Genomic DNA, 17,538 nt, shown 5'->3' on the forward strand with positions numbered 1-17,538 from the left:
AGATATAATCTTCACACCAAAATTCTACTACTGCTAACGGGAGGTGGAAAGCTAAACTCTTGGAGTGGAATGAGATTAAGCCCTTTAGAATGCTGTGTAATAGTCTTAATGAGCCATCTTTAAAAAGCAATTATAGTGCATTTTCAGCAGCCTCTTTCCTGAACAACAGTTGTGATGAGACCATCTCCCATGGTAATGGTTTAATATTATTTCTGAAATCAGTCTTATTTGAGGAATGTGGCATGAAAAAGGTCTGACTGCTAGTAAACTTATTTCCTAACGTGTCTCTTTAAAAGAGAAAACTATTGCCATTTCAAAATATGCGTGTCTGGGTGTAAAGGTTCCTTTGGGGTGAATTTTAATATAAAGGCACTGCCTTGAAAGTCATTAGTGGTCCGTTGGCTTCCTTAGGCACAGAGGTTAAGTTCCAGCATGAGGTATGTAAAAATAAATACTATAAAGCAATAATAATAATGGTAATTACAAATCGCTCCCAAAGAAAACATTCAATGAAATGGTTCCGAATGTAAATACATTATTATTTTTATCATGTGCTTTAAAGTAAGATAGAGCCTAATGTACTGTGGAACAATGAAAGCATATGAATTAACACCTAATATCATCAATCTGGAAATTCTCAAGTTATAAAGCAGTGTTACAAATGAGGGGCAAAACACCATTTTTCAGGACAGCTCTGCAAGTGTCACAGATACAACCCTGTGTTAATATTAGAGACTGTCAGAAGAGACATGAACTCCCAGGACTCAAGCCCTCTGCTCCATGTACTAAAGACATATTGAACATTCACGGTTTGCAGAGCCAGCTTGCATTTCTACCAGAAGCACAGAATGACACTTGGACAGTTCAGTGAGAAAAAAGCCTGAAGCAATAGATGAAAATGGGGGCTCTGACCTTCCTCGCATATTTCTCCTTTGTATCCTGGCACACAGATGCAGACTCCCATGATGCAGGTGCCGTGACCAAAGCACGTTGGGTCAATGCATTGCTCTTCTGGAACGTCGCACTCTGGCCCCTTCCAGCCATTTCGGCAGACACAGTGTCCTTTCTCGTATTCTCCATTCCCACCACACAGCACAGGGCACGAATCTGAAGGTTGGCAAATGAACTCGTAGTGTTCTCGAAATGCTTTTAAAATCTTCAAAGAGCAATCTTCTATTGATTCTTGTGTAATATTTCAGGCAAAAAGTTGTACTATTTCTATCTTAGCCTTTATTAAATAGGCACATACTTGTGATTACAAATAGAGTTTTCCTCTTATGGGAGAGGAATAAGGATAAGTTATGAAAATATCCTGCGTGAAGAAATTATTTCAAGTATGTGCTTTTGATTCCAACATATTATTAAGCAACTATTATTATTACTACTGCTATCATTATTTTAAACCAGCATTTTATTTTTTCTCTTATGGCTTTTCTTCCCCAAACCGATGTATGCTACTTTTAGAAAGAAACATGAAAAATTTAAAAACTGATACAGAGGGAGTTCTCATATTATAAAATGTTGTCTTTAAAAAGTTGTACATTTGAATACATTTATTCTGGAGAGATGTCTACTCCCATGACACCTGGGTACAGACCTCTATTAGAATACTTAAACTCTGCCTTGTCATTGTTGGCTCCCTATTAAGACTATGGGCTCCCTGAGGGCAGGACCTGTATCTTCTGTCTTAGTCAATTTTTAATAGCAGCCATCTTCACTCCCAAGCCTCACATTCTCCAGATCTGTCATGCTCCCGGAAGCCAGCAAGTGCTAAAGAAACCTCAGCTGAGCAGAATTTAATCTAAGGAAACTTGAATGGCTGGGAAACCTGAGATTAAAGTATTAGCAGACTAAGAGCTGTAAGAATACACTGAAAATGAACAGAAAGCATCTCTAGTATAGTAACTGTGAGCATGGGGTGAAACACGGTGTGATTTACCTAAAGCTTTTCCAGAATTAAACCATCGGCAAGTCTAGGAAACAGTAAAGTTTGTTAAGTTTCACTTGTGACTTGCCAGTCATTACGTTCTAAAGCTACTTATGCATTTGCTGGTTCCCTACCCCTTCTGGTTTACGTGGGTGTATATAAGCAGTTACAGATGACCTGGGTGCCTGTTAGGTAACCCTGCCAATTTCTTTTCTCTGAGATGGTTTCTTTGCATAGTAAACTGGGATAACAGTAGATCTACCTCACGGGTTTTGTAACAGTTTGTAACAGTCCCTGGCAGAGTAAGTGCTCAACCTTTGGTTGTCGTTGGGGGTGGGGTGGGGGGGTTGCTGCTGCTGCTGCTATTACTGCTGCCACTTCTCCTCCTTAGCTTATTGCTACTGATTCCGAGTTCACAAAGGACATGTATTTCCCTAAACTAATAGGAATAACAGAGCAACATTACCTCTCGCGCAGTCAGGCCCAAGGAATCCTGGGAAACAATGACAATGGCCAGAGATACACTCTCCATTTCCATTGCAATTGGTTGAACAGTCATCCATTATCTCTATTAATAGAGAAAAAGAAAAGAAATGAGCAAACTTCCAGGCTGTAGAGTCCTTAACTTTTTTTTTTTTTAATTGCAAGAACTCTGGCCCTATAACAATCTTGCCCTCTGCTGCCTTGGAGCACTTACTGTTTAAAATCAGATGCCAAAGATTTCTGTAAGATGTCACATGCAGTACCAAATTATTACAAGGGCCCTGGATTTGCTGAATTGGCTATTCAAGAGTGAAACTAAAAACCAACCTCATCTCTAAAGTGCATAAAGGGGCTAGATGACTTGTATTCTTATGAGACATTCATGACAAAGCTAAAAATGTACTAGAATTATAGGACATTTCTAAAAAGCAAAATGGGCTTAAAAATGCAACCCAAAATACTAAGTATACTGTTTATTTCTCAAATTTAGGTTGTAAGAAATAAAAAATTTCTTCTCTAGCACCTTAAAATATTTAATCTACTATCTTGACAGCTTAAATACGATAATCAGCATGTCATTTTCATTAATAAGTGACAATGGAAGGCTTTTAAAGTAAGTGTTCATATTAAATTCACCACCACTAAAAGCATTAGAACCTAAGTATTTGTTGAGAAATACTTTCATGACTGTAAATGCTTATCAGTTCTCTGCCACTAGTTTCCCTTCAATCCATTCTTAGAGAAGAATAGGTTTCAGGGGAATTGAGAAGGCTTTGAAGGTCCCCATAGGTAGTTCTGGTGACATAGATGTGCAGCGTGACTAAACTTTTATGTCTTATGGTTAGTAACTTGGCTGAAAAAATATGAAGTTAGACAAAAGTCAGGCTTTGACAATGATAAAAATTATTTCTAGTTTAAAATTGTACTTGAGTATAATAAAATCAAATTCCAAGTCCATGAACTCTAATGGTATGTGTGCGTTCTTCTTTCAGTTTTTTTTTTTAATCATCTTCTCATTACTCTTTCTGGAAGTTTTCCATACTTAGCATTCTTGGATTCAGAGTTTTACGTTCTCGCCCATTAAACTCCTACTTCTCGTATGTACCAGTTTTTCCTTTTCAATCCAAATTATCTACTTCATCTAGTTTCACTTTCATAAGCTATTTCCAATTAGAAGGAGATATTCTAGGAAGTTGTCTTGGCGTCTTCCACTCAACTGAGAGAATTTATAATGAGGGCCGAGAAATAGCATTTCTTCAATTGTGGCCTTTTGACCACCTGTATCAGTAGATCACCTAAGGCATTTAAAATGTAGATGCCTATGCTTCACTCCAGAGCTACTGAATCTGCAGGATTCAGCCCAGTAATCTGCACTCTAACAAAAACCTCAGATGACCCCGCAGGTGGCTCACCTCATTAGGGTATTGAGAACAATGCTTCAAATAGGAAAATTCTGTAGTTAGACAACTGATCTAGACTTGGCGTTTAGCCTTGGGTAGAATAAAAGCAAGAAGAAGAAGGTGATATCTAGCTTATTTGGGGAATTCTTAGAAAGCTGAGAATGATGTATTTTGTCAAATGCTTTTCTTCATCTATTGACAGAATCATACGGTTTTTTTCATTTCTTTTGTTAATGTGATGTATCATATTGATGGATTTGCAAATTTTGAACCAGCCTTGTAACCCAGGAATGAATCCCACTTGATCATAATGGGTAATTCTTTTTATGTGCTGTTGAATTCGATTTGCTAGTATCTTGTTGAGGATTTCTTCATCCGTATTCATTAAGGATATTGGCCTGTAGTTCTCTTTTTTTGTTGGGTCTCTGTCTGGCTTAGGAATCAAAGTGATATGTGCTTCATAGAATGAGTCCAGAAGTCTTCCTTCCATTTCTATTTTTTGAAGTAACTTGAGAAGGATCAGTGTTAATGCTGCTTTAAATGTCTGGTAGAATTCCCCTGGGAATCCATCCGGCCCTGGACTTTTATTCGTTGGGAGATTTTTGATAACTGATTCGATTTATTCACTGGTAGTTGCAGAAAAAACATTTGACAAAATACAACATCCCTTCTTAATAAAAACTCTCGAGAAAGTCGGGATAGATGGAACTTACTTAAACATCATAAAAGCCATTTATGAAAAGCCCATAGCTAATGTTATCCTCAATGGGGAAAAACAGAGCTTTCCCCTTGAGATCAGGGACACGACAGTGATGTCCACTCTCACCCCTGTTGTTTAACATAGTGTTGGAAGTCCTAGCATCAGCAATAAGACAACAAAAGGAAAAAAAAGGCATCAGAATTGGCAAAGAAGAAGTCAAACTTTTACTTTTCGCAGATGACATGATACCCTACATGGAAAACCCAATCGACTCCACCGGAAGCCTTCTAGAACTGATCAATGAATTCAGTAATGTTGCAGGGTACAAAATCAACGTACAGAAATCAGTTGCATTCTTATATACCAAAAGTGAAGCAACATAAAGAGAAATAAAAAAACTAATCCCATTCACAATTGCACGAAAAACCATAAAATACCTAGGAATAAACCTAACCAAAGATGTAAAAGAACTGTATGCTGAAAACTATGGAAGACTTATGAAGGAAATTGAAGAAGACACAAAGAAATGGAAAAACATTCCATGCTCATGGATCGGAAGAATAAACATTGTTAAAATGTCATTACGACCCAAAGCAATTTATACATTCAATGCAATCCCCATCAAAGTTGCACCAGCATTCTTCTCAAAGCTAGAACAAACTATCTTAAAATTCATATGGAACCACAAAAACCCCCGAGTAGCCAAAGTCATATTGAAGAAGAAAACCAAAACAGGAGGCGTCACAATCCCAGACTTTAGCCTCTACTACAAAGCTGTCATCATCAAGACAGTATGGTATTGGCATAAAAACAGACACATGGACAAATGGGATAGAATAGAGAGTCCAGAACTAGACCCACAGTGTATGGCCAATTAATCTTCAACAAAACAGGAAAGACTATCCAATGGAAAAAAGACACCCTCTTCAACAGGTGGTGTGGGAGAGCTGGACAGCAACATGTAGAAGAATGAAACTAGACCACTTTCTTACACCATTCACAAAAATAAACTCAAAATGGATAAAGGACCTGAATGTGAGACAGAAAACCATCAAAACCCTAGAGGAGAAAGCAGGAAATAGCCTCCTAGACCTCAATCGCAGGAATTACCTCCTTGACACATCCCCAAAGGCAAGAGAATTAAGAACAAATATGAACCATTGGGACCTCATCAAGATAAAAAGCTTCTGCAATGCAAAGGAAACAATAAAAAAAAAACCGAATAGGCAAACGACAGAATGGGAAAAGATAGTGGCAAATGTCATATCAGATAAAGGGCTAGTATCCAAAATCTACAAGGAACTCACCAAACTCCAGACTGAAAAAACGAATAATCCAGTCAAGAAATGGGCAGAAGATCTGAACAGACACTTCTCCAAAGAGGACATCCAGATGGCAAACAGGCACATGAAACGATGCTCAGTGTCACTCAGCATCAGGGAAATACAAATCAAAACCACACTGAGATACCACCTCACACCAGTCAGAGTGGCTAAAATGAACAAAGCAAGAGACTATAGATGCTGGCAAGGATGTGGAGAAACGGGCACCCTCCTACACTGTTGGTGGGAATGTAAACTGGTGTAGCCACTCTGGAAAACAGTATGGAGGTTCCTCAAAAAAGTATCATTAGAACTCCCCTATGACCCAGCAATAGCACTGCTAGGGATTTACAGAAGTGCTGATGGATAGTAGTACACGTACCCTAATGTTCATAGCGGCACTTTCCATAATAGCCAAATCATGGAAAAAGCCTAAATGTCCATCACCTGATGAATGGATCAAGAAGATGTGGTATATATACACAATGGAGTACTACGTGGCCATGAGAAAGAATAAAATCTGGCCATCTGTAGCAAAGTGGATGGACCTCGAGGGTGTCATGCTGAGTGAAATAAGTCAGGCAGAGAAGGACAGATAGCACATGTTTGCACTCATAGGTCTAACAGGAGAAACCTAACAGAGGCCCATAGGGAGGGAAAGGGGGAAAGAGAGTTGGGGAGAGAGGGACACAAATCATGAGAGACTACTGAATACTGATAATGAACCGGGGCCGAAGGGGGAGGGAGAGGAAGGAAGGGTGTGATGGTCTTGGAGGGGGGCACTTGTGGGGAGAGGCACTGGGTGTTATATGGAAACCAATCTGACAATAAACTAATATTTAAAAAAAAAGAAAGCTGAGAATGAATCCAGGGGCTGTGTGCATAGCCACCCTATTATCACTCAGAAGAGGTGCTTCTTCTCACCCCTGTATGAATGCATCATATAGCTTTTTGCAGGTTTATGATAATCTGTTCTCTGATCCCTGTGTTAGAAAACTGAACTGGATAAGAAATTTATATGTGGCATTTGGTGAGCCACAACTGATCTGACAGGAAAGGAGCATTTGACAAAGAGCTAATCATTTTTAACTTCTTATAACATTCGTTATTTTCATAAAATCATTAATTTATTTAAAGGTGCTGAAAAGGCGCAGAGATTTTTTATTCAAAGATGGAATAATTATGTCTCTAGTTTCTATTTAATCTATGTTTCTTGTGCCAAGCTATAGTGGTAGTTCTTAAATCTAAATTTGGATTTCCCTTACCCTGCATGGTTAATAGGAGGCCATGGAGAAAGCTTTCAAAGGTAAATATCGTTGAATTTAATTTCACACCAGCTCCTATTGACAACTTTATGGAAGCAACCTTATGGGAATGTAGCTATTATAGAAAAAAATGTTTAATGAAGTTTGCTATCAAAATAAATAAAAATCCCTACATTTTACTGAGTTATCTAAGATCTGTCCCTGGGCCCACACTGCTGCACAGAGCTTAACACCAGCAATGCAAATTAGAAGAGAAGGCAAGAGAAGGGAGGTTCTGGAAGTTGCTACCTCCACCAGATATCAGAGAGACACTGGGACAGCATAGGGAATCTAGGAGGAGGATGGCTACAGCAGGAACACATACTAGTGATGAAAAAGATTGTGTTTTTCTATTTATGTTGGTCTCCATGAAATTTTGCCTCCTATCCACTTTTTAAATTTTAATTTATTCTGAAAGAGAGAGCGAGCGAGCAGGGGAAGAGCAGAGAGAGAGGGAGACAGAATCCCAAATTGGGTCCCCACTGTCAGCACAGAGCGTTCATGTGAGGCTTGAACTCACAAACTGTGAGATCATGACCTGAGCTGAAATCCAGAGTCAGACACTTAACTGACTGTGCCACCCAGGTGTCTTTTGCCTTCTATCTTTTGAATCTTCCTTCAGAGTCACTTCCTTGACTGCAGTTCATTAGAGTTGAGAATGATTTTAAAGATCTATGCATAAAACTCTATTTTTATTCTAGAGTCTAAAGCCCCTTGGTATCTGGATCTGCACTGATGATGGGTTTTACTTCTAGCAAGTTTTCTTATGAGAGAAACCTGATGGAATAGTTATGGCCTAAAGGGCATGGGCTTTGGAATCAGACATACTTGGGTGTCTCAAATCTCAATTTTGCCACTTGCTGGCCGTGAGACTCTCTCAGATTATTTACTCATTTCAAGCCTCTATTTCCTTATTTATTATATAAATATCACTACACCTATGCTATCAAGGTTGTGAAGGGAATCAAACAAGATAATTGAATGTAAATCATCTGGTACAGTGTTGGGGCAGAATGGCACTCCATAAATTGTATATATTATCATGTTACTGAGCAGGTTGGCTGAGATAGGTGATATTGACAACTCTGTCTATACTACTGGGAAAATAATATATACTAATATAGGTCAGTGGCTAGCCTATATTAGTCACTTAGTACATGCTTGCTGCTAATACTGTCTTGATTCTTATTAGTAGTGGACCAAATATAGTTAAGATCAATCAACTGATTCTAATATTATCATGAAATAGAGAACAAATAGCAGTTAGTGTAATTAAATTCATTCAAAGCTTAAATTGTTTAATCAAACACATTAGCCTCTCTTTACTACAGTTAGAATAACTTATAAAAACATAAAAAATTAATGGAGAGAATTTAGAGCAAATAATTTAATACCTGTGATTTTTTTCAGAAAGTTACTTGGATTCTCTTTAAGGAGAATTACAGGAGAAGTGTTTCTGTTACTTCTAATCTTAAAAAGACAACAGAAAAGTAAAAAAAAAAACTGACTTGCATAAGTAAGAAGCAAATACTTTGTTGCATATGAAACTGACAGCATGATATCTGGATAATAGGGATTCTATCTCAAAGGTTAGCTTCTTTTTGGGAGGAAGTAAGGGACAGGAAAAAACTTCAAGCATGTTTCTGGGTCTATTGATTTTTGAAAGGTTAATAGTTGGGTTAGTGTTTTAACTTGAGCTTAGTGGTAAGGATAAATCGAAGAGAGAAAATCTTCACAAGTATTTTCGATCTTCTAACTGCTTGATTTCTTAGGAGAAACTCAACCTCTCATGAGTCATTGGGATTTGCATTATCAAAATTGGGCCTTGCTAGAAAAAATATGACGAAAGGTACATCTATTAAATCTGCTCCATTGAGTCTGTGAGTGTTGCAAAGAGTGTCATGACTTAAAATATTTTTTTCTAATTTAACAAATATGTTGTCTTTTTAAGAAATAAAATCAGTGGAGTTTTTCTCTGGGGGATAAATCATAGGTGCATTTTTATAGTGTTTCTGATTACTTTAGAGGAAAGTTTTTGATAATCTTATGGCTGGAATACCATTTTCTACTGGCTCAAGGTCTTCAGCATCAGGAAAAAAATAGAACATAATTGTTATAAAGAGCAGATGGTATATTTATTAACAGTCAACACATCTTCTTAAACATATGGTTGAACAGGTTAACTAAAGGATAAAGTGGTGAGAGTTGCATAGAAAACTGACAGCTGTAAAATATTTTCCCTTCTTTTAAAAGACATGTGTGTTAGGAAGATTCACACAACAAAATATTATGCCTATGAGATGTTTCCCCTCAGGGCTAAAAAAATCCAAAGTAAAGGTCTATGAGTGGCCCCAGTTATTATCCGTAAGGCCCTTCTCTAAATATTCGCAGGTTGTATTCTGAAACATTAGTGGTCCTAGGATCAGTTGTTCTAAAGAAGAGCTGGACTAGTGCTAGTTTTTCCATTTTAAAAGGTATTTATTTGCTTCTTCTTTTCTAATGGATCTTGAATTAACAGAGATTCTCTGGCTTGCTCCCTTCATCACTGAAGTTGTTCATCTATCCAGCCCTGGGAATAATATTATCTAGGTAACTATTCCTGTTGAAAATACATAAAAAGGTACCTGGCAAGTATCCTACAATAGCAGCAAATAATGGAGCATTTAGAAAATCTTAATCAGCATTTAAACAACATTCATGACAGCAATAATACGTCTTTCTTATAGTGACGTATCTTGAATAAGGGCTTTAAGACAGAATGAGCAATGGGTTTAAACACCGTCTGTATAACGTTAGTCACTGATGTCTTTCTAGAGTTACACTGTCAATTAAAAATAATAGTCAAGGCAGCTTACCAATTGCTGTAGTTAACACAAATACTTGTTCCATCTTTTTTCCATCATTGTAGAAGGCCAGATACCAAGGCCCTTGGTCCATATACTCTATGAAACCAGTCTCCTGAAGTGAGGTTAAGATCAGGTTCCGAGGGGAGTGTTGGGTATCATCAGAGCCCTTGGAGTCTTGCTTGACCAGCTGTTTTCCATCCATCAACTTTACAAAATCAAACTGGAACAAATGCACACAAATCTCAGTCACTACTTTTACTTCTAGACTAACGAACATCTCTAATTTCAATTGCCCTCTTTCACACTTCTTTGCTTTGGAGGTAGGCAAAGTGAAAGAGGAAGTTATTTGTTCTTTATTATACTTAAACACAAAAGTATATTATTAATTATGAAAAAAAATCCACTAAATTTATAAATGTTATAAACCTTTCAGTTTTGGAGTATTCAAAATAATTATCTAAAATAAATAAACTAAGACATAGAAAAAACCGTATTTAGAATTTATGCAAAGAATCCTGCTATTTTACTAAAGTATCAGAAGATACTCAAAAATCACACATTCCCCTCAAAAAAGTTACCATAATCTTCTCTAAAAACTTAAGATTTTTAAAGTTTTTTTTTTTAAAATAAACAGTAAAAAATTTGAAGACATTCATTATTTACTACCTTTGTGGTAGGATATTTAAATATTCAAAGGACCCTCCTTCCCCCCCCCCATCAGTGGACAAGCACATGGCACACATTTCCTCGGGCATTTTATTTTAAGAGTCACATTTAAATGGCGTTCTAATTCCCTGCCTATTCCCATCCAGAAGCTAAGATTTGGACTACAGTCATATCTGTTCAAAAAAAAAAAAGCAATCCCCTGATGGTTATGATTCCTTATGCTACTTCTTAGATGGAGCAAGGCCCCAAATGGGTTCATGCAAGAAAGAGATAAGGAGGAAAAATGAGAGAAATGAGGTGGTTAGCATTCATAGAAGGGATTTGTAAACCACAGAGGATTTACATATTTGAGTTATTATTAACAATAACAAGAAAAAGTTTCTACCTGTAGTATAAAACATGCCTTTGAGACTCATTTCCCTTATTGATTTGCATTCTTCATCGGGACAAAGGGTCAAGGTCATATGGATCCAGCGAAGGGATTGTGGCCCCAAAAGCTAAGTAAGATGAGGGGGCCATGATCATCTTATTCTAGGAAACAGATTTTCTTAAACTTCCCTTTCTGAATCTGCTCTGCTAAATGTTACTGCCTATTTCTCAATGCCATTTTTGTTTTCATTCATTTTCGTGTGATTATTCTGGATATTTGCTCATTACAAAAATTGTCTGCCTTTACCTTTGACTCCCACATACTTTGCAAGTCACAAACCCTGAACTGTGTATCCCACCACCCTTTAAAAGGGTCAAGAAAAACCCATAACATCAAATACCTGAGTGTGTGTAGGCGGAATGTTTCTTCTGCCATAAATTCCCAGCAGAGAGTCCTTGGCTAAAGAAATATTGAATTTCAGATATATAGGATGGTGGATAGTAATCTGGAAACGCCAGAATAAGCCGGGTGGAATGGTCTGCATGACTTGTGCACCAATGTCAACTTCTCCGGTGTCTATCGCCCGTCCCTTCTGAAACACTGGATTTAAAGGCAAAGAAAATTACACATAATATTAATCTTAATTTATAAATCAATGGTTTTTAGTTTTTCCAGACAAAAATATCAAAATGACTTACTAAGCTCTTTTTTCCTCCCCACCCTACCCATATTTCATGGCTTTACACAAATTAAGTATCTTCCAAGAAGCCTCCCCTAACCAACCACTATACTAGTCTCTCCCTTCTTTTGGGCTACTATTGCATTTATTTCCATAATTTGGTTAATATTAACCATTATTAAATGGTTACATTAAAATGGTTAAATGCACGGGCACCTGAGTGGTTCAGTCAGTTGAGCGTCCAGCTTCAGCTGAGGTCATGATCTTGTGGTTCATGGGTTTGAGCCCCGTGTCAGGCTCTGTGCTGACAGCTAGCTCAGAGCCTGGAGCCTGTCTTCAGATTTGGTGTCTCTCTCTCTCCGGCCCTCCCCTGATCATGCTGTCTCTCTCTCTCTCTCTCTCAAAAATAAATAAAACATTTAAAAATTTTTTAAAAATGGTTAAATGCAGGCAAAACAAAGATGAGCAAGATGTGGTTCTTGTTCTCAAGGAGCTTTGAGTATAAGAGATAGGACAAGTGCACAATAACCATGTTGTAAAGGAAAATAAATAATCTCGCACTCAAAGGTATAAGGAGTATTTGGTTGGAGGATACTCCTCATTCCTAGCTGTCTCTACACCTTTATCTTCCTTTATTCTTCTTCTTATTTATCATCCTCTAACATACCAGCTGTGTTACTTGTTTATTGTTTATTACCTATTTTCTTCCAAGAGAATATAAGCTCTATGAGGCTATGGCTGTTTTGTTCATCTTTATCTCCAGTAACTAGAAGAATGTACACAAATAGTATGTGATCCATACATACTTATTCAATGAATGAATGAATGATTCAGAAAAGTGTAATTATGGGAAGTAGTATTGAAGATGGGCCTTAAAGGGGGAAGATGTTAACAGAGCTGTTAAGAATGTTTCACATGGAAGAAGTACTTTTTACCAAAGGAAAGAAAAAATAATAGAGGCATTAAAAGTTTTTAAGAAGAGGGGAGACATTTGGGTACATTAGAAAGACTAATCTTGAGGGAGAAGGTAGGATGATTTACAACAGGGTAACACAAGAATGGTAGAGAATTATGGAGCAATAATTCAGGTGAAATGATATAAAGATCTAAATTTAGGGTGGGCTCCACAGTTCACATGGAATAAGTACAGTCCAGTCACCCATAAAATAAACAAGGGGGACTACACCAAACAAAAGAGCTCTGTAGAGCAAAAGAAACAATCAAATAAATTGAAAAGGCCATCTACAGCATGGGAGAAAATTACTTGCAAACCATATATCTGATAAGTGATTAATATCCAAAACAAATAAAGAATGCATACAACTCTATAGTTTAAAAAAAGCAAATAATCCAACTCAACAGTAAATAATCCAATTTAAAAATGGGCAAAGGTTTTCTTCTTCAATATTATTTTGAAGAAGAAAACCAAAACAGGAGGCATCACAATCCCAGACTTTAGCCTCTACTACAAAGCTGTCATCATCAAGACAGTATGGTATTGGCACAAAAACAGACACATGGACCAATGGGATAGAATAGAGAGTCCAGAACTGGACCCACAAGTGTATAGCTAATTAATCTTCAACAAAACAGGAAAGACTATCCAATGGAAAAAAGACACCTTCTTCAATAGGTAGTGTTGGGAGATCTGGACAGCAACATGTAGAAGAATGAAACTAGACCACTTTCTTACACCATTCACAAAATAAACTCAAAATGGATAAAGGACCTGAATGTGAGACAGGAAACCATCAAAACCCTAGAGGAGAAAGCAGGAAATAGCCTCCTAGACCTCAATTGCAGGAATTTCCTCCTTAACACATCCCCAGAGGCAAGAGAATCAAGAACAAAAATGAACTACTGGGACCTCATCAAGATAAAAAGCTTCTGCAATGTAAAGGAAACAATCAAAAAAAACTAACAGGCAACTGACAGAATGGGAAAAGACAGTGTGGCAAATGGCACAAATCATGAGAGACTACTGAATACTGAAAATGAATCAATCGAGGGCTGAAGCGGGAAGAAGAGGAGAGGGCACTTGTGGGGAGAAGCACTGAGTGTTATATGGAAACCAATTTGACAATAAACTATTATAAAAAAATAAAATAAAAATGGGCAAAGGACTTGAACAGACATTTTTTCCAAAAAAGGCCAATAGGTATAAGAAAAGGTGCTCAACATCACCAATCATTGGGGAAATGCATATCAAAACCACAATGAGATATCACCTCATACCTGTTTGGTTGATTAGTATCAAACGATAAGAAATAATAAACGTTGCTAAGGATGTGGATAAAAGGGAACCCTTATACACTGTTGGTGGATATGCAATAATGGTCCAGTCATTTTGGAAAATGGTACAGTGGTTCCTAAAAAAATAGAACTACCATAGGACCCACCAAACCCACTTCTGGGTATATATGGAAAGAAACTCAAATCAGGATCCCAAAGACATAGCTACACAGCCACATTCACTGCAGCATTATTCACAATAGCCAAGATATGGAAACAATGTAAATACCCTTTAATGGATGAATGGATAAAGAATATGTGATACACATGCACACACACACACACACACACACACACACTCTACTCCATTGTGTGTATATACGTATATGTGTATGTATATACAGGTAATGAAATATTATGCAGCCACAAGAAAACAAGGAAATGCTCCCATTTGCAGAAACATGGATGAAGCTGGAGGGCATTATACTAAGTAAAATAAGCCAGCTAGAGAAAGACAAATACCGTATGATATCATTTATGCATGGAATCTAGAAAAGAATAAAAGTCAATTTCATAGAAACAGAGACTAGAATGGTTGCCAGGGCTGGAGGGAGAGGGAAATGGGGTGATGTAGGTCAAAAGGTACAAACTTTCATTTATAAGCAGAAGCTCTGACAATCTGATGTAGCACATGGTGACTGTAGTTAATAAGACGGTATTACATACTTGAAAGTTGCTGAGAGTAGATCTTAAGCATTCTTAGCACACCAAAAAAGTTAACTATGTGAGTGTGAGGTGATGGATGTCTTAATTATCCTAACCTATTTTATCATTTCTACATTGTATATGTATATGAAATCATCACATTGTCTACTTTAAATATATACAACTATATTTGTCAAATTTTCCTCAATAAAGTTAAAAAAATTCACATAGTATTGAAAAAGTATAAAATCGGGTTATCCTAAGGAATGATAAAAATATCAATAAATTTCAGATTATAGATTTTACAAATCTCATTGTATTTTCAAGCATAAATACTAAAAAATAAAAATTTAATTTTCATACTAGCATAGAGAAAATAATATGGAGATAAAAAATAACTTATAAACTAAGGAAAGATAAGGAAGGCACAGACTAGATGGATCAATTGGAAAACATAAAGAAGATGGAAGATAAATTATAAAAAATAAAAAGCAATGAACTAAATGCTTGTGTCAAAAAATAAGAGTCACCACACTGAATTAAAAAGTAAAATCTAAAGACATTTTCTTACCAAAAGTATATCTAAAATATAAAGAGGCTTATTTATAATAATAAAAGTTATCTTCTCAGGAAGAAAAAAAGAAGACAATGTGAAAGAAGATTCTATTTTTTTAATTTTTTATTTATAGTTTATTTTAAGTTGGTTTCCATATAACACACAGTGCTCTTCCCCACAGGTGCCCTCCTCCATGACCATCACCTGCTTCCTCTTTCACTCTCCCCCTTTAGCCCTCAGTTTGTTTTCAGTATTCAAGAGTCTCTCATGATTTGCCTCCCTCTCTCCCCCTAACTCTTATTCCCACTTCCCCTCCCCCTGGTCCTCCATTAGGTTTCTCCTGTTCTCCTGTTAGACCTATGAGTGAAAACAAATGGTATCTGTCCTCTGCCTGACTTATTTTGCTTAGCTTGACACCCTGGAGGTCCATCCACTTTGTTATGAACGGCCAGATTAGATTCTAGAGCAGCGCCTCTCAAACTTGAATGTGCTTAAGAAGGGCATCTTATTAAAATGCAAATTATGATTCAGTAGGTCTGAAGTCGGATATTTCTCACAAGTTCCCAAGTAATGCCCATGTTGCATGGTACACAGCATACACATTGAGAAGCAGGGTTCTTAGGACACTGGGACACTAGGTATGGAGGCTACAGGAAGGTCAAACTTACTCCATGGTTGTGGGTTTGGGTGACTCAGACAATGCAAGTAGCAAACACAAGAAACCTAGAAGGAGCTAGTTAGTGTGAGAGGGTGCTGAGTTTGGACAAGAAGATCTTTATTATTTATTGCCATATTTTCTAATTATTTCTGATGTGCTCAATTACTATATGCTTCTGTGGAATTCTCTGTTTAGTGGACGGGGGGAGGGAAGGGATAGAAGGGGAGGGTCAAGAATTAGTTTGCCTTGATTTTAAGCCACAGGATTGCACCTCAGGGGGGGAATTCAATTTAGCCTCTTTCCACACCACCTTTCTATTTTTCAGCCATCAACTCTTTCTCCACACCAAACACAGTTTAAAAACACACACGGTCTCTGTCCTTTGTGTTCACTTGCTATAAGATTAACAGCCCATTAAGAAACACACCTGCCGTGGCTTTATTCAGAGGCCAATGCCTTGCAGCTTTTAACTCCCTAAAATACCTCCATTATTGCTTTTTGTGTTAAGGCCAAGAGTAATAACTATTTTAAGAATGTTCACTGTTAACTGTTAATAATAGATTTCAAATGCAATTTTGAACATAATTATGTATTACAGGACACATAATTTTGTGGAATTGACATTTATAATAAAATATGCCCTTTGAGATGATAAATGACCAACTGAGGACCTTATTTTTCACTGAAAGTTACTTTTTCCCATGTGAGATTGAACAGTCTTGTCCCCAAAGGGTCGATTATACATTTAACTCTTAACGTCCCAGTGCTGACAAATGTCTTCAAAGAGCAGACCGTGTTTATGTGGATACTTCCACTTTCAACTTAATGTTCCGTTTGTTCAATTGCTGTCCTCATCAGGGGCTTTTATCACTTCTTAAAATGCATCGTTTGGTTGTGCAAACAATATTATAAATATAAAATAATTTAGAATTAGGTTTGACAAACACTATTCTAATGGTGCTATGAACAACCTTTAATGAATGCAGACAATGTCACTTAAAAAAATCAGGGCAAAACTGGCTGATGGACATTAACCTTTATACACGAGCCTTACCAAATGCTACACCATGTCTTCCTTCTGCACTTTATAGCATCATATACTGCATAAGGAGGCTACTTAAATGTTATTCACTTAATCAAAAGAAACTCGTTATGTTGTGTTGTGGAGTTTCCTAGTTAGTAGCACTAGTAAATATCTGAAGCATATATACTAAGTTATTTATAAAAATGATTTTAAAAGATGGTCTTACCCTTTGAGATCCTGCATCACAGTTAAAACAAGATAGATGAAGAGACACGACAACATGAATGAACATGTGGACTATAATTTATATAAAAATAGCAAAGCAAGTGAGTTGCAGCAATTTGGTATTGAAGAGAAATTCTCACAGCTTGCAGATGGAAAATTCTCAGCCTCTAACCTTTAGAGTTGTGTGCATCAGAAAGGAAGACATCTCCCTGTTTGCAATCTACATCACTAAATAGCCTGCTCCATTTTATCCTCTCTCAAAATGTGTTATGGGTTATGATGTAGTGATTATTAGTTAATTTATTCTTTAATTTTTTTTCTTAATGTAGCTCAAAGGGAGAAGCAAAAGAGAAGAAAGTTACATGCAGGCAAACAATATGTGATGTGATTTCATAAAGACATTCTGCACCAATATAAGTAAGTGGAATAAGTTTGGTCAAA

At 36.9% G+C, this 17,538-nt stretch overlaps 1 protein-coding gene across 3 annotated transcripts in view; it reads right to left on the reverse strand.

The window, feature by feature from the left end:
• Positions 1 to 17,538, reverse strand: part of TENM1 (teneurin transmembrane protein 1) — a 552,583-nt gene that overhangs the window by 250,046 nt on the left and 284,999 nt on the right. For all 3 annotated transcript variants that reach the window (XM_029930000.1, XM_029929999.1, XM_029929998.1), the window contains exons 7-10: positions 11,419 to 11,618; positions 9,992 to 10,202; positions 2,394 to 2,495; positions 913 to 1,107 (exon numbers count right to left, since the gene is read on the reverse strand). In XM_029930000.1, the coding sequence (XP_029785860.1) occupies positions 913 to 1,107; positions 2,394 to 2,495; positions 9,992 to 10,202; positions 11,419 to 11,618 (708 nt within the window). The remainder of the gene's footprint in view (positions 1 to 912; positions 1,108 to 2,393; positions 2,496 to 9,991; positions 10,203 to 11,418; positions 11,619 to 17,538) is intronic.

This window comes from Suricata suricatta, chromosome X (assembly GCF_006229205.1).
Source record: "Suricata suricatta isolate VVHF042 chromosome X, meerkat_22Aug2017_6uvM2_HiC, whole genome shotgun sequence".
Classification (NCBI taxonomy): domain Eukaryota; kingdom Metazoa; phylum Chordata; class Mammalia; order Carnivora; family Herpestidae; genus Suricata; species Suricata suricatta.